This window comes from Trichogramma pretiosum, unplaced genomic scaffold (genome assembly GCF_000599845.2).
Source record: "Trichogramma pretiosum strain Unisexual culture from Peru unplaced genomic scaffold, Tpre_2.0 scaffold3, whole genome shotgun sequence".
NCBI classification, from domain to species: domain Eukaryota; kingdom Metazoa; phylum Arthropoda; class Insecta; order Hymenoptera; family Trichogrammatidae; genus Trichogramma; species Trichogramma pretiosum.
The window spans coordinates 2541038-2558609 of record NW_019641698.1 but is presented as its reverse complement, the minus strand read 5'-3'; the positions used below and the strand labels follow the sequence as shown (position 1 = coordinate 2558609).

The window sequence follows — 17572 nt, the reverse complement described above, 5'->3', positions numbered from 1 at the left end:
CAAAATACTCACAATTTTTTATAGTATTGCTTAACACATTATGAAAGGTTCAACTTCAATTAAAACATCAAATTTTATAAAATGATATTGAACTTCTTTTATCATAGTCATTATTATCAAAAATATGTCCAGTTGTGGAATATTAATTATCAATTATTTTGTGAAAGTTTGATCAATTTTTTTCTCCAAAGAGCTATTGAGCCTCCTGGTTTACCCATAATTGTTCACTGGAATGAAAAACGATCAAATTTAAATGATATCATTAGGAGTAATTATTGTGGAAATTCATAGCAGAGAGGTAGATTTAAAATATTTTAATACTTTTTATAGCAAAGCTTAGGTACAGCGATAGTAAAGATTGAATAAATTTATCAAAAAATAATGCATACTGAATTGTTAGTGGTGGGCGGAATTCCACTTTTCTGGTCTGAAACGCTCTTGTCACGTTCATCCCACAATGTCAGACCACTGCAAGCACAAATTTTCTTGACATTTTGGAAGAGACCCGATGATCTTGCTATTATTCCACATGCTAATCTATGAAAATATGAAAAAAATCAGATTAGAAAGTATTGAAAATTGTTAATTATGTTTTATGCAGTAAATGACGCTGTGCGTGTGAAGTATTAGAAATATATTATTTATAATTTACTTATTTTAACGTTATTTTAATATTATTTTAATCTTGAACAAATTGTAAAAAAATTTTATACCAACACAATTTTATAAAAATATCTCTAAGTTTAATAAATTGAAGGTTTGGAAATAGATTATTTATTATTTGAATTAAATATTTTATCAGTCGATAATTTATTTTCAAAATGTAAAACCTACTCTAAGAAGTCGTTCAAGAGCACTTTTAAAAAGGCGCGCTAATCTATTCTATGGTCATGTGCGATGAGAAAGGATCAGGAAACATGGGAGGGGGGAATGTTTCGAGTAGACCACTTTCCTCTGGTTTAGTGGGATTTGCTTTACCCACACCGGCCTCGTTGACTCGGATCGGATTGGTGGAAGATAGATTGCCGTTAGCCGTGTCAAGCTGGGAAAAGTGGGAAACAGCTTATGCATTTGTAATAACTACCGCCAGAATTTCGTAGTTTGGAGGTTATAACGTTCAGATCGAAGTTTGATCTTGACGCAGGATTTTGACAGTGTGAAAAGTTGTGTGTACAAACAACTCTCGCTAGTAGTGAACCGCTTCTCGTTAATAAGTAACCCGAGATGACCGGCTCGATTCAAGCAGAGTTGATACCATCGAGTGCATCCTCGTCCCAAAAAATAGTTACAGAAATTTGCTGCAATCCATTTAGAATACCCAGGCACAATGTTACAAAGAATATTCGTTTCGTTAGTTCCAGCATACGCGATTTACTGCACCATGTAAGCTTTTCGGGCAGCAAAAAAGTGTGCACAGAGTGCAGGAATAGGGTGCATCAATTGTTGAAGCAACGCAAATATCTTACATCTTTTACAAGGTCATCTGCATACAGAGATATGCCTATGAAAGTAAAGCGAGGAAAATCAGGTCAGCTCAGAAATGATCATGGGGAGAAAAATAAAAAGAACCATCAGTCATCCAATCGTTCGCAAAGATACAGTAGAAGAGTGACAAACGCATCAAATCGTCAGACAAGGAGCAACAGCGGAGGCCAAGATGTATCAACCCAGCCGAATGAATCTAACCTTAGTAGCCAAGGTAAGTAAAAACTAATAAAATATCTTTGCAAGACATTTGTGCTGCATTTCATGTTCTTATCTAACTAAGTTTGCATCGTGCATGCCCTCCGTTCTTTATAGTGCATGTAACCCACGAACGAACAAATACTTTTAACTATATCAAACTCCAAAGTTATGAATCGCTGAACAAGTTAAATATCTTTTTTATCAAAATTAACTTGGTGTTTATATCAGCATTAAAATTTTCATTTTTACATAAAATTTTTTAATGTTACTAGTTTAATTTTTCTAATTTTGTGAGAGTTTAAAAATATTTGTTTTCTATAATATCAAATTGAATTACCTTTTACCACTATCTCCGTCAATTTTTGATGAGGTTGTATCACCTCTACCTAGATTATCTGCTTTTTCAGTCACTACCAAAGATCTTCCAATAATGTCATGAACATTTAATAGCTTGTCTACTAATCTAAATGTGGCTCTTCCATCATTATCAGCATTAATGTTTCCTAAATCACCTACATGCTAATTACATAAATATTATGTGTTAACTTGAGTTTTAAAAATAATTATTATAAATAAAATATTAATAGAAAATAAATTACCCTATTACTCGGTAAATCATTGGGTCCTCCATGCTGGGTGTTGTTGGGATTAAAATGACCACCTACACTGCAATTAAAAATAATAATTTTGATAAAAAAACTTAACAACTTTTTCAGATACATAAACTTTAACATTTTGATTTCTTAAATATTTACCTTTCACATCCTTTTGAAATATCACCACACTCATGCACGTGCAAACCATGAGGTCCAGTACTTAATCCATCAATTGTTCCATCAACTAAGCATCCTTCTTTTGTTTGAACAAATCTAACAACACCTTTAATATTTTCCCCATAACTATAACCAGAATTTCCTCCTAGCATTGATACTGCACTGACATCATTTTCTGTACAAAAAATGTATGCTCAATAGTTGCTCTATAAAAAATTGTAGTACTGTGAAATGTTAGTTTACCTCCATATCCTTTCAGTACTGCTTTTCTACCTGTAGTTTCTATTGTTTCTTGTACTTGAGAGAAAGGTAAATTAGTATCCACTATCACAGAACCCTGTTCGAGAGATATTTCAAACCGATTGATTCCTTCTGTTTTATTTAGTACCTTTTCAATTGCATCCACACATTTTTGACATGACATTTGTACATCAAACTCAATCTAAAAAATGATGAGTAATCAGTAATTCAATTCGAATATTTTAACGAATCGTGCATCTTTTACCTTAGCCGAAGACATATTTTTTTATTATCAGTTAATCGAGCGTTTAAAGTTATTCAACAAATGAATAAAACTCTTTTGCAATTCATTCAACGTCAGTCGACTCCCTCTCCTCGCTCTGGCAAAATTATGCGTAAATGCCGTATTTGCGCTGCAGATATGTTGTAATAGGTCGACAGGCGCTATTTTGACCCGCTCAGAAGTCACTTGTGCTAACAATTTCTCATCACAATTTTGGTTTAGCAGTCGTCGAACTTTTCCCGCTTCGCATCTATCGCAAGCAGCAGATCGCAAAAATGCCGGGACTCGTGCGTTGCCAAGCCACTGAAAATGTGCTCGCTATCCCTTTGTGGCTGCACCGAACGTTGTACAACACGCAGACAGCAGTAGATTGTGTATACACATATGACGTTTGCTGGCAAATGCATAGGAAAACGGCGTGTGGTGAGGGATCGATTAATCTCGAAACTTTTTGCAAGTCAGTGCAGGCAATATTGCAGCGCGACAGAACAGCACGTGCGCCGCTTCGCAGGTTTCACTGTTGTGGTCTAGCTTAATGCCCGTGTGTGTACATTCAAGAGAACTTGTGTCGGAATCCTAAATTAATTTTCATTTAAATATTTCTATATTTCTATTGGACTCATAAATGTACTATTCATTGTTGCTCTAAAAATTAATCGAAAGTTATATTATTTTGACAGTCATACGTTTTCTTTGTTAGTCTAAATCGTTATACTTTTCAATTTCTTTTCAAAAAAGTAAACGTGTATTGAATGGTCATATGCAAGTAAATTTATTCTCTCGTAGTTTTATTTTTAAACTATGTCTATAACTGCAATTATCATAGGAATTACAGTGCACTCTTAAGTAAATTATAACGCAAGAGCAAAAAAAGATGTTTCACATCAAAAAACTGCTCGAGTGCCTACCGATTAGATCTATAGCTTTGATCGTCGATATGCGCGCTCCGTAACCGAGATCGCGTCTTATTATTTTTCGAATTGGCGCTTCTTACGTGACAAGCGCTATCTCGGTAACTCGAGTATATTGCTTACACCCATACCTTTATTTTCGCACATATATACACAGAGACATGGTATCTTCGCACTGTATACAGTCACACGAATCGTCGGATAAGTGTACACAATGAAAATGAAGCCCCGATACATGGAAAAAAAGGATCGCCCCATGAGCGACAGCTAGCTACAGGTCACATTGACGCGCCTCGCGTACTTCTACTTAGTCGTTTTTGCGCTCTGCTGCCTATCGGCGTTTATGGAATAGGTTTGTGTTTCTTTCGTTGCACATGTACTTGCTATTGTCTCCGGTTCTCGCAACGAGCACAGTTGTATCGCGCTCGCGAGGTGCTGCTGCATGCCTACGTGTGTATACAAATTGTGAATGTGTGAGTGCGCGCGCTATAAGTCGAGCCGAATAATTAGCTTACCTGCTAAACAGATATAAGTAAGCAACTGTGTGTATCTGCCTTGAAAAAGACGCGGGCGAGAAAATCTCGAACGTGCTGCATTGGATTCGCAGTGCGCGAGAATCGACGATACAAATTTTTATACGCATGACAACGTTCGCTTAACTTGAAACGACTCTCATCGAGCGATAATGTCATAAACTTCGAAAAAACGTTTTAACGAACAATTTTTGCTTCTTTTTCTTCATATAATCGCCTTCAATGAGAAAATTAATGTTGCCACGATGCTTTCTGGTGTTGATATGTTTATATTGAATATTTTCTTTAAAATGCATATTTTTATATTTTTACCAATTATAAGCTATTGAAATTGGAAAAAATCGCTAATTTTGTCTTTTTGCATCGCGTGGAACAATATGGAAAAAAAATATTTTCAATGTTGCTAGCTTTTTTATCTGCCGTATTGATATCTCTCAAGCTTCGTATAATTTTCCGAGATTTTCAAAAAAATAAAAACATTTTAAGCGAAAATACTGAAAATCTTTTCATTAATTCAATAAAGCTAACTGAGATGAACACTATTCCACCAGAAACTATGGTAGTAGTTATTATTTTATCATTAAAGGTGTTCTAATACCGAAAATGCGACAACAATTATTCGTTAAAAAATTTTCTGATGGTGGCAATGATATTGTCTTGACTTGCGCTTATTGTGAAAAGCCGGTTGCCAGAGTATGTTTTGCTACTCTGTGTCTGCTACCCGTTATAGGATTCTTTAGTAATATAATTCTCGAAATCTTTGCTCGATAATTTGACATTTGAAGATTGGATTGAATGATTTTGATATGGATTGAATTTTTTACTAATGAAGGGGATGCCAAAACCAAGTTTTATATGAACATTTTTCAACGACATTTATAAGATTTTTATATAATATTTTTCTAAAGTTTTCTTTGGTCTTTTTTACAATCTTAGAACGAAAATTGCTACCAATAATTTTGAAAAAAATTCTCAGTAACGATCGCATAAATGAAGCCTAAACATTTTTATTTTTACATTAGCTTATAGGAATCCCATTAATTATTTATCTTGTAGCAACCCTACTATTGCTTGTAAGCTATAAACCTATGGGCTTTACACTGGAATTATGTATTGATTATCTTTGTATTGTTTCTTTTTATAGACAGTACTGAGAGATTGGAGCAGGAGCAGACAATGTCACGACGATCTCGTCGATCAGCAGTGCATTTTTCTACGTCGAGGAGACGTCCGAGACGAAGCACTGCTACACAAGAAGATAGTTCATATCAAAATGAAAATACAATTCCAAAGACAGTGATATCAAGTACCGATGAAAGAGAACTCATTTGCTGCTTCTGCGGAGGATCTCAGAGAGATGAGACTTTGTACGGTCCATTTCATGAACATGAAGGAATTATTACGCATTATTTTTGTTTGGTGAGTTTTGTACTCTTGTTTCTAATTATATCTTCAATTGAAAAATGTATTTAGTTGAGTTATTAATATTTTTTTTTCTCGTAAATAACTTTAATTGATTAATTGCAGTTACTATCCTCCAATGTCACTCAAAATGGAGAGGATAAAGAAGGAATTTTAGGTTTTTTAGCTGCAGACATTAATAAAGAAATACGCAGAGGCAAAAGACTTGTAAGAATTTATTTTTTTAAAACATTTATCAATTTTGAGAAACTTGAACTAATTGTTTTTGATTTTTAGTTTTGTTCATATTGTAGAAAAAATGGTGCCACTTTGGGTTGCTGTGAGACTAAATGTAAAAAAATGTTTCACTTGCCTTGTGGTTTAAAAAATAATTCGCTGCACCTATTTTATGGAGAGTTCAAGTATGTATGGTTTGTTTATCTTTAATTATTAAGTATATGGAATTAGCATTAATTTGTTTCATGTTTAATAGATCATTTTGTGAGTCTCATAGACCAAAGCAAAAAATAGATGCTGAAATTCTTGCTAAAATAGCTAATGTTGCAATGGTTACATGTACAATTTGTTATGAAGATGTTGATCCTAAAGATACTATAGGTACATTGTGGTCATCATGCTGTAGAAAAGGTGCTTGGTTCCATCGAACATGTCTTCAGGTAAATATCTTCAAATTAATTTTTCTCTTTCCCTTGTTCTAAAAAATTAACTTTAATCTTGAAATTTTTAGAAACTTGCTATAAGTGCCGGATATTTTTTTAAGTGCCCATTATGTAATAATAGGCAACCATTTCGAGACATTATGAAAGAAAATGGCATTTACGTTCCGGAACAAGATGCATCATGGGAGTTGGTTCCTAATGCATATCAAGAATTGTACTATAGACATGATAATTGTAACGCAAAAACATGTCTTTGTCCTAAAGGTAGAAAATATAAAGAAGAACAAGGGTATGTCAATAAAAAAATTTGTGGAATAATATTTTATGGTCACTTTAAATTATGAATTATTTGTCTACAGCAAGTGGCTATTGAGTCTATGTGACATGTGTGGTCACCAAGGAACCCATTTACGTTGTAGTGATTTGAAATCTGGTGATGTGGAATGGTTTTGTAGTGAATGTATTTCTATTACTGAAAGTATGTAATAATAAATCTTATCTTACATTTTCAAGATATATTATACCTTAAATGGATATTTAAACTTTTCAGAAAAAGAATCTAGTTCAGTAGAAAACGATACTGCGAATGATCAGTCTTTAGTTTCAAGTGAAAATTTTACACAAGAGGAAACGGAAATTCTCAAAATTACGGTCAACGATGATGACAGTGATTCCAATGTATCTGTAGGCAACAATAAAATTCAAAATGATTCCTTATCCAGTATTCTCTCCAAAGTTTCGTTACGACCGGGACCTCTAAAATACAAATTAAAGCAGGTTGCTCAACTAAAAAGGTAAAGCAATAATTTAAAAAATGCTCATAATCTTTACTCTCATGTTTAAAATAAACAATTAAATTATGTATGTCTCATTGCAGCGCGGGTAATATTGAAGGTTCGAGATCTAAAAATAATAGTATTATCGATCTTGATAGCGACAACGACGAACTCGAAATTGTTTGTGAAAGTACAATGAAGAAACGGCGCGAAAATTTGGCAGTGATAGATCATGTTTATGCAAATCCACACATATCTTCAGACGAACCAATGGCAGTGACAGTTTCTGAAGAAACTGACCAGTCTCCTTTTAATATTGTCATAACTAATGTTACGTCAGTACCCCCGGAATTTTTCAATGATGAATTAGATTCCGAAGAAGTTTCGTTACCTTTCCCACTGCCTATTTCTGCACCATTAAAACGTTCACGTGAAATCACAGACGATTTGAAGGAAGAAAAGCGAAGTAAACGGGCCAAATTGGAATTAAGCCCGAACGCTGATATTAATGCAGTTCCTGAACTGTTATCGCCTGCAAAAAGCGTAAGTATATGGGCATGTGATTAATGAAATATAATTATTAACACCGTTCATTGATACATTAAAAACTCATAACTACAAAATAACCTTCTTCTTAAAATAAATTCTCGCTTAAAATCTGACAACGATCCATCAATCAAATAGATAAATGGATTTATCAATCAGCAAGAAAATCAATTTTAAAATAAAGTTCAATTTAAAAATGGGTCATATAATCAAATTACACACACACACATACACACGCGCACATATAATTCACTTTTCCCACCGTATTTCCCTTTAGTTATGCTTATGGCGTTCTAACAGTTTGCCTCAAGAACTGAAGAACTCACCAACAACACCTTCAATGAGTCAACATCAAATTCCATCTCAGATTCAGTTGAGGACTCAACCAAATCAGGCAATTCATCAGCAACCAAAGAAAACACCAGCTGTAACAAACAATCTCAACTCAACAAGTAATTATTAAGCAATTTACTTTAATATTTAATCGGATATTTTCTTCATGTATTTGAGTACAAACTTTTTTCATAATACATTAAAATAATTCTTTAAGTAGTATATAACAACTTGCTTTTTTTTTAATGAAAAGTTTTTTATTTGCGAAAATATTGTTGTTAATATAACATTTTTAATTAACTTTATAGCACTTCCAATGTTGGAGCTCGGATTACCGATTGCAGTAGCGACGGCGGAACTAGCAAAGCTTCAAGACAGGATCAACATAATAGAGCTGGATTGATTACAGATCAAGCAAATCTGAAAGATATAAAATTCAAAGTTATAAATCAAGATTTGCACGTAAGTGTAGAGATGCTTGTGCAAGAAATAAAAGTTGAATAAAAAATGTATACATTTGGTATTTGAAATATTTTTCAGATTAACATTCTTTCAACAAAGATTATAATTCAGCTAGACAAGACACAAGATTTGTCGCGTAAAAATATTGAAAAGTATATAGTATCGCATCAGAAAGCTATTGAATGTTCTGATTCAACATCTGACTTGAGCGCAACCATAAATAAGTCACTTTCACTGGGTGACGATTCAGCAGTTGAATTTGACATTGCTCATAGTTCAATAGCAACTGCTCCTATAGAATCGAGAAATTTTCTATTAGAAGATGATCAAACATTATTGGAATATCCGACAACAAGGAAACTCAACTGTGGAAGCGGTGATTTGAAAGAAAATTTGAATCCAGAAGTTTCAAACGATGATTCAGAACGTAGTCGTGATAATAGTAATCATGAAAAATCAGGAACGGCGTCCAATAAAAGCTTACCGAAACAAAGAAGCTCCTGGCGAACCAGGCATTTTCGAGCAGTGCGTGAAGAAAATCATTCAATTAACGATGGCTCTGTAGGCTCTACAGTTAGCTCACGTTCTTTTGCTAAATCCACGAACGCCAATCTTGACCAAGTACCGCGAAGCCCTACAAAAACATTACAGCTTTTAAAAATTGGTGAAAATGTCGATGTTAATGATTTTAATGATGTGAATAATTGTGACGAAGAGTTTGACGGAACAGCGCCCATATCTAAAGTTAACACTAATGTAAATAAAATTTACCAAAATGTGGTTACAAAATCAGATATACTTGCTGCGACTAAATTGAATAGCTCAACGCGGGACCATAATCCTGCTTTGCTATCCGAGCATGAACGCCCCCAAGAAGATGCAAATTCCGTGACAAAAACTAAGAGCTTTGAAAGTACATTTGATAACGGTATTTCTCAAATTGAAAAATCAAAAAGTATTATTAATGAAAAAAAGAACTTTGAATATTTGTACGACAAAAAGAAATCAAACGACGGTGGTGATTGTGATGAAAGTAAGACTCGTAGACGCTCGCGCCGAAAATCTCGAGCTTCTGATAAACACGATTATGTTAGATAAAATTAGGTGATACTTCATCATGATAAAATTTATTTTTTATAACAAAACAAAATTGTAAATTAGTTTTTTTTAGATCTTATTCTATTATTTTTCTACAACAGTATTTTGGCATTGTTTAGAATAAATGAGTAAGTGCGCGCTAAAGAAATAAATTGAAAGTTTAGCCGCAGTGCAATTTTTTGTTATCCAAAGTTTTCATTACTAGCTCATAAATTATTCATGAAAACGAATTTGAATGAGTTCTTTGGAAAATGAATTCAGTGTACAGAACATTATTAAATATATAGTAGTTAGTTATTAAAAAATAAGTAAATCGTTTTATTGAGTTTTGTGATAAGTTTAAAAAATAATAATTTATCCTTTATCTAATCGGTTTTTAGTTCAAGTAAAAGTGACTGTTAATATTTAGTTAATATGAAATTGAATCATATGCTTATATTTTATTATATATTATATGTCATTTGAAAAATAAAATCTATTTCCAAGGAAAATTGTTGAATCAATCTTTTTCTGCAGCTTTAAAAATCTGGAAATATCAATTAACTGTATAGGATTTAAATTAATTTGTAGTGTATCAATCTATTTGTTTTTTTAAATTTTTATGAATAATAAAAAACTCATTTGAAGAGTAATTTCAACACTACTTTCTGAATTTTAAAAATTGAAATAATTAAACTCGATTAGAATTTTTATAAATCTTAAAAGATTTTAAGATATTTCAGTTAGTTCAGTTCGATTCAAGACATTGCATAAAACAATAGAATTTACCATAATATCTTAAATTTCAATGTGATTTATCAAAACTTCTTAAGGTATCATAGTTGATTTTTTAATTAACAAAGGCAGATTGAGAATTTAATGATTTTACTAACTTATCTATTATATTAGAAGTAACCTTTCGAAATAATAATGACGTGAAAAGTGAAAGTAAATTTTGTATATTTTAAATTCATTTATTAAAACAATTCAGAATTTTTTGATTACATCTATATTTAAAAAAAAATAAATGTTTTACTATACATAGTAAATTAATCAGCCTTATAAATAAATCATAAACAGCAGCACTTAAATATGCCTTATTTCACTGCTTGCATTCAACATTTTTGAACGATACTAGTTCAAATGCAGCATTGATACATCTTTAAGATATTCATTTCTTTATCAAATATTTTAAAATACATCCTTGATATTTTATTCTTTAGTTTTTTATTCATCTACATTTAGTGTAAATGGCAACTTTGAATCATGTAACATGATTTTAATTCATAAATTAACATATTCTTAATCTTTTAATAGTCATTTCTTAATCTATGATAATTTAAGTAAAATTAATGCTGAGTACCTAGATTTCTGAAATTTTGATGCTTGACAAAATCAATAAGCATTCATAAGTTCGTGAACAATATTTTCTTAAAATATTTTCAACACATTTGTACTTAATTGAATCAATGTCACTTCATCGTTTATAGGAAAACATTGTACTTCAACCAACCAGTTGCTTTCAATCAACTATTTTTACAGAATATACATTTGACACACATTCCTCACAATCACAAGCTTAATATAATTTCATTTTAATGATATACATCATGAAATAGAGTTTTCTTTTTGTACAATAATTATAGTTTGACAAATGAGACCAAACATTTATCACACACTTATCAGCTTTGTTATACTTTACTGAGGTTTCCAAGAAGTACTCAATAGTTTATTATTGAGTTCTCGTAAAATAAGAGAACATGTTAATTGTTTTTCAGGTGATAAACTGCTGACTCCTTCGGTTTCGTCATAGTCATCACCGCCACTGCTACCACCTTTTTTACCTTTCCCTTTTTTCTTTTTTTTTGCACTTATTTCTGGTACATCTCCATCAGTTTCTGTTCCCTTTTTTAACTGAAATTATTTAAAAAAATTAATTGAATATGTTAGAAACTAACTTGATGTAGACTAGCAAATAATAAATTACCTTCGTAGATTTTCGTGTTTGTTTTTCAATTACAAGTGCATCATAGTATACAGGTTTTTCTCTTTTTACTCTGTTTGTTCTTCTAGTTCTCATGGCGAGTTCTGGACTTGGAGGACTTTTAATAGAGCTACGACGAGCATTAAAAAAAGAGTGACCACATCTACATGCTTTACAAGCTACAGGAACCTGTGTAATAAAAAGTTAATTTAGATTTATCGCATTATTTAAAATTAGCTTGGATTATTTTAGTTGTACATTCAACAACTAGAAAGTACAGTAACATAGACATAGTAAGAGATGATTATTTTCAACTTGATGAAAAACATTTAATAGTTTGCATACCTCGCATAGAATACAAATAATATATTTTTGTGCTACCCCAACCTAAAGTAAACATTTTACTCTCGCTGCGCAAAACCAAAATGTTACTTTAGGCTGGGGGATTCACAAAAAATTGTATTTGCACCTACGTAGCGAAAAGTGAAAGTCTCAGAGCACGTGATTATCAACCTAGGCTTCGCCTCGGATGATAAATTACACGTGCTCTGGGACTTGCCAGTTTTTCACTTCCTAGGTGCAAAATATACTATATGTTCATGTGGATTCGTAAATAAGTTATTTATAATGCATAGTCGAAAAAGCATAATAGACGTTAATGCTTTTTAAAAAGTGTTTGGTTTAGATATAATAAGTTACTCGAAATGAAAAAAAATTAAGAGCCGTAGAATTAAGGTTACGATCGCTGCTAATGAATTTATCGTTGTAAATTTAGATAGTAATAAAAATACGTATCCTCACCTGCTGCTCACATTTTGGACAACCTTTGGCTATCGTCTTTGTTTTGGCCATCTTTCACAATAAAAAATAAACCTTGTAGTTTCAAACAATCACGATATTGGCCAAGAACAAAGTATTTTAACTTTTGATTACACTGAAACAGCCAACAAGAAACAACTGAACAATTGAGTTGTGTATCCAATCAAACTCAATCTAGTACTGATACATTAGCGTTAGATATACAGATTGATACAGAGTGGCACCGAGACCTGACGAGCAAAAGTAGCTACTTCATATGAATTGGAGGGGGAAACATATACATAAAAGCATGCACGAAGATGAAAATGGTTGCGCGCGCAATGCAATGATCAGCTCATTACTATTAGGCTGTTTTCACAGTCGTCAGTGACGGTCAAAAATCGACCAGCTGATTTGACTGGAGGCCAAACAAAGCGACCGTCCGTATACTTTACATGTTAAAGTTGGTTGGTAAAAGTACTTATAATTAGTTTAACGTTCGGTGAAAAAATAAACAAAAAATATCTGGAGAAAGCGGAAATCCTTGTGTATCGAAATATCGAAGCGGTTTTTAGTTAAAGTCTTTAGATTGTAAATAAAAAAACATTGAAATTTCGGCTTTTTTGTCTGTTATATTGTCAATAAACTCTAATAAAATAGTTATTAAAAGTGGTTTTTTGGGTTGCAATACAAACCCTCAAGCGGAGAATTGTTTATTCTTTCAAATTACCAATGAAAAACTAAAAAACAATCGTAATTTCTAAAAATTATGAAAATGATCTCGCAATCGTCTTCCAAACTAAGTCTGCTGTTGGTGGAAAGATAATATTCTTAATTACGATTGTTTTTTAGTTTTTCATTGGTAATTTGAAAGAATAAACAATTCTCCACTTGAGGGTTTGTATTGCAACCCAAAAAACCACTTTTAATAACTAGTTTATTAGAGTTTATTGACAATATAACAGACAAAAAAGCCGAAATTTCAATGTTTTTTTATTTACAATCTAAAGACTTTAACTAAAAACCGCTTCGATATTTCGATACACAAGGATTTCCGCTTTCTCCAGATATTTTTTGTTTATTTTTTTACCGAACGTTAAACTAATTACAAGTACTTTTACCAACCAACTTTAACATGTAAAGTATACGGGGGGTCGCTTTGTTTGGCCTCCAGTCAAATCAGCTGGTCGATTTTTGACCGTCACTGACGACTGTGAAAACAGCCTTATTGAGGGGGTTTTCGTGACCGATTGAAGTCCATATACAAACGAACAATGGTTTCTGAAGTATTTTGGCCTACTGAATCTGACTATGAAACTCGTTTTTTCAAAATCGTGTTCAAAAAAATGTATTAAGATGAGAAACAAGTGAATGCAGATTTGAAGTCCGAGGAGCACACAGACACATTCTATGACAGTCTATTTTTCATTATCGATTAAATTCAAGTGATGTGGATCATTGAGATTTTGACTGCGTGCGTGTGTCATGTTTCAATGAAATGAAATGAATGGATGTTCAACATCGCGGCCGTACCTTTAATTGAAGTTGAACGTCACGACGAAGTCCGTGTCGAGTCTGGGCGTCGAGCTGGCCTCAAAATTGTAACCGCTACCCAGTATATTGGAACGTATACTGAACATCGAGGATGATCGGCTCACCCCGTCGTCGTCGTCCGTGGCGAAGTTCCCGGCCCAGCGACCGGGCCGCGACGAGCTCGAGCCCAGACGATGCTGATTGTGCAGGCCGAGCGCCTGCTTCGTCACGTTGATGAAGCGCTTGACGATTCCCATCTCTCGAAGATTTCTTTCATTAATGGACCGGCGCTCGCGTTGATTACAATCGAAGTTCTATTGATTTCCAATCGGAGTATACCGAGCGTTTTTACGAATAAATAAAAAAGTAGTCGATAGTATACAGTTGGCAAAAACGACTCGCGCGCAACACAGTAAGCGATGATGCTCCGATTTTGATCGACGATCGAATGAAGATAGTTCGGATGATACTAGGAGAAAGTGTCGATGCTGTGCGATCTTATCAATTGATCCTTGATTTTAACTTCTGGGAAAGGTCGACGATCGACGACGATGTGTGCTTTGTGTGCCCGGATTAAGTGTTGACATTGTACCAATGAGCATCAAGCGTAATAGCACGGGTCGGTAGTCGAAGGCACACAAATAAACAAGTCGTCATCACGCAACGTTACGTGATGCCTACCTACGATTTCGAGTCACGTACTTACATGTGTGTACGCGGACAACGATACACAAAAACAATATAGAATAACTACAATTTAACGGTCGTTAAATTTTAACTTCATAATCAAGTAAATCTCTTCGACACTATTACGATGGACGCTCAGAAACCAGAGGTAAATGAAAATTATGTATGGATGTCCATGAATTTCACTCCGACATGCTAAAATTCTACATTCCAACTTGCTTGTTTGCTTTCTTATTCCAAAACTTTGTTTACAAAATGCACTTAAAGTTAAATCGTCTCGGTAGAATGTTGTGGGCGCCGACAGTTTCGCACGAGCAAAGTGCATACGAAATTCGCGCCACCCCATTCGAGACAGGGACAAGAGCGCGGAGAGGTGGAGGAAGAGGTTAACCTCAATTGTACGAAACGTCAAAATATCGGAGACGTCATAATATAAAAGCTCTGATCTCGAAATTTGACGAATGTCGAATGATAGAGCGAACTTTTTGTGAATTCTCGTTGCAGTAATAACTCGAGTGCCAAGGTAAAGGCTTCTTTTCTGCACAATAACAGTGATGTGAATTTGCCATGCAGTTTTTATCGAGCCATATAGAACAAAGAGCGAAGCTATATCGTCCTCGATATATACCTCATGAATCTAATTTATAACGCTAACATAATCATTATGCATCAGTATCTTTGAAGGGTATTTATTTATATCGCGATCGATTTTCAGATGGCTCTTACCTTCCAGCAAATAATACTCGACGCTGGCAAGCTCGTTAACGATTTAACCCAGCAGGAGAACACAGCTGATGTTCTCATCTGCGAGATACAATCCGTGTGCAATCAAATTGACAGCATGAAGCAGGTGAGCTTTCAAATTTTTATGGTGTAGCTCAGAGTATTTTTTTAATGCACCAAACAACTCCTTCGACGAATTATTCAGAGTTGTGGTTTAAGATATTCTAATGTATAAAGAATAGGAAAAATATTGGAGTAAACGTTTACATTTTTTTTTGCATACATTGTGTAACGTTTAATCATTTCTAACTTTTTCAGTACCAAGAAGATCTTGAGACTTTGAACTCTCAAGCAAGTAACCAAAAACGCCAAGAAATCATCGCTGGCTTTCAAAAGGGAAATAATAATTACTTCAGAGAACTGCGAGCAGAAAATAAAGATTTGCGCCTGGCATTGGAAGATTATCAAAAAGCAATGGAGCAGATTATGTCTAAATACAGACAGCAAACTGCTTACTTTTTAAAGCAAACTAAACAAAATTATACTGCCTTACCTAATTCATGCCCTGTAAATAGTCAAAATAAGTGTTTACAAGTAAGTTCTTAAATTTTTATCCAAATATTTTTTATTATAAAGGTCACTGGTTTAAAATTATTATTGAATTCAGGTTATTGCTGCACAAGCGGATAAAATCAATGAGATGGCTTCAGTTATGAGAAGAGCATCAGAAATGGGTGAAGAAATGGAAATGAGTCATATAGAAATGTTATCACAACTAAAACTAGAAAATGAAGAACTTCGAGGACTTCTTGAAATTAGTAACCAGTATTACCATCCAAAACTTCAAAATGATATTGACAACAAAAATGGACACAAATGTTGCAAAGACATTCAAACGTGTAGTAAACTAGTGCAAACCGAGCCAAATATTGTGGTAAAACAAGACAATGTTAATCTCGACCCATGTGATACATCTGATGCATCCACAGTGTCTGAACCAGAATATCCCAACAAAGATTACGAGGTATATGATTCCATATTTGGAGTAAAGTGGACAAAAGAAGAAAAAGATGAGGAATTGAATAAGGACTTGAAAGAAGAAAAGAATAAGGAGCAAAAAAATGAGATCAAAGATGAAATTAAAAGTGAGATCAAGGATGAAATAAAAAGTGAACTAAAAGATGAATTAAAAATTGAGATCAAAGATGAAATGAAAAGTGAATCCAAGGAGGAATTACAAGATAAAAAGGAAGTGTTAGAAAAAGAATAATAGCATATACAAACATTTTTTATATAATTAGTTAAATATTGATTACAAAAGTTATTACGTTATTAATTACGTTATTTTTTAAATTTGAGGAATGGTTTATTTAATAAACATTTTTTATGCAAACGGCATTTTAAAACGAAAAATCAGACTGTAAATTAATGTAAGAAACTTAAGTTATTAGCAATAAATGAATTACATTTTATTTAAATTGAAAAATTTATGTAAAATTGACATTTGAGAAAAATGTTGACGCAACGATAATGAATTGAAAACTAATGAAAAGCCGCACGATTTCCTATAAAAATATAATAGTTTTACAAGTGATTATTGTTGAAGTTCTTAATCTATTGTGTAACCGATAGTTTTACAAGGAATAAAAAAAATCTCGACTTCCTAAATAAGCAAAATTTTTGTGGGTATTTTTTGACTTGCATAATCCATAAAAAATTACGATTATTGACTACAGGTGGCGTCATCCGCATCTCTAAAGAGCGCAACATGTATAAAATCAGTTGACGCGAATCGCCTTGCTTACGCGAGAAAAACAATCCAGTTACAGGCTTTCCCTCGATATGCTTAATTTTGTAAGGATAAGCTCGCGAAGTTCGACACTGAAAATGTCAGAATGTAGACAAATGAATGAATTTGTAAAAAATAAAACTGTACAGCACGTTACGACAATTATGCAATCTATTACAGACGTTAATTGATCGATCGATTGTCGTGATTGAATTTTTTCTGTAATCTTTGTCAGGTATAGTAGCCGGAAGGTGTGCGATTTTTCAAGCCGATACGTGCACAGCGTTTGTACTCGTATAATTTTGCCGGCGATTCACGAGCAAAAATTTATCAATGAAATTTTACGAGCGTTTCCGG

General features: G+C 33.3%; 4 protein-coding genes across 10 annotated transcripts; 2 read left to right on the top strand and 2 right to left on the bottom strand.

Annotated features, from left to right (window-relative positions):
• Nucleotides 1-72: 72 nt before the first annotated feature.
• On the bottom strand, nucleotides 73-3057 carry LOC106650475 (copper chaperone for superoxide dismutase-like). 2 transcript variants are annotated; one of them, XM_023462352.1, is made up of 7 exons: nucleotides 2965-3057; nucleotides 2703-2901; nucleotides 2442-2634; nucleotides 2286-2352; nucleotides 2024-2205; nucleotides 390-537; nucleotides 73-227 (listed from the first exon to the last, which is right to left on the bottom strand). In XM_023462352.1, the coding sequence occupies exons 1-7, from the start codon at nucleotides 2977-2979 to the stop codon at nucleotides 225-227; spliced, it is 807 nt and encodes a 268-aa protein (XP_023318120.1). In that variant the 5' UTR covers nucleotides 2980-3057; the 3' UTR covers nucleotides 73-224. The 2 variants fall into 2 exon arrangements, with proteins under 2 accessions (XP_023318120.1, XP_014223980.1); XM_014368494.2 differs by having other exon boundaries at nucleotides 73-537.
• On the top strand, nucleotides 917-10137 carry LOC106650467. 5 transcript variants are annotated; one of them, XM_023462345.1, is made up of 13 exons: nucleotides 3244-3405; nucleotides 4051-4245; nucleotides 5571-5845; nucleotides 5954-6055; nucleotides 6125-6249; nucleotides 6321-6504; nucleotides 6576-6796; nucleotides 6867-6985; nucleotides 7058-7301; nucleotides 7385-7826; nucleotides 8130-8281; nucleotides 8471-8624; nucleotides 8703-10137. In XM_023462345.1, exons 1-13 carry the CDS (start codon nucleotides 3258-3260, stop codon nucleotides 9720-9722), a joined length of 3381 nt encoding a protein of 1126 aa, XP_023318113.1. In that variant the 5' UTR covers nucleotides 3244-3257; the 3' UTR covers nucleotides 9723-10137. The 5 variants fall into 5 exon arrangements, 4 of the variants coding, with proteins under 4 accessions (XP_014223962.1, XP_023318113.1, XP_014223963.1 ...); XR_001339328.2 differs by lacking the exons at nucleotides 3244-3405; nucleotides 4051-4245 and adding an exon at nucleotides 917-1699 and having other exon boundaries at nucleotides 8107-8281; nucleotides 8703-8790; XM_014368476.2 differs by lacking the exons at nucleotides 3244-3405; nucleotides 4051-4245 and adding an exon at nucleotides 935-1699.
• A 751-nt stretch (nucleotides 10138-10888) lies between these two features.
• Nucleotides 10889-14523, bottom strand: LOC106650344 (UPF0547 protein C16orf87 homolog). 2 transcript variants are annotated; one of them, XM_014368282.2, is made up of 4 exons: nucleotides 14017-14523; nucleotides 12487-12734; nucleotides 11689-11874; nucleotides 10889-11615 (listed from the first exon to the last, which is right to left on the bottom strand). In XM_014368282.2, exons 2-4 carry the CDS (start codon nucleotides 12535-12537, stop codon nucleotides 11400-11402), a joined length of 453 nt encoding a protein of 150 aa, XP_014223768.1. In that variant the 5' UTR covers nucleotides 12538-12734; nucleotides 14017-14523; the 3' UTR covers nucleotides 10889-11399. The 2 variants fall into 2 exon arrangements, with proteins under 2 accessions (XP_014223768.1, XP_014223767.1); XM_014368281.2 differs by having other exon boundaries at nucleotides 12487-12619.
• Nucleotides 14524-14674: 151 nt separating this feature from the next.
• LOC106650305 (FGFR1 oncogene partner 2 homolog) lies at nucleotides 14675-16696 on the top strand. The gene is made up of 4 exons (XM_023462323.1): nucleotides 14675-14851; nucleotides 15419-15553; nucleotides 15745-16020; nucleotides 16094-16696. The coding sequence occupies exons 1-4, from the start codon at nucleotides 14831-14833 to the stop codon at nucleotides 16694-16696; spliced, it is 1035 nt and encodes a 344-aa protein (XP_023318091.1). The 5' UTR covers nucleotides 14675-14830.
• Nucleotides 16697-17572: the final 876 nt, after the last annotated feature.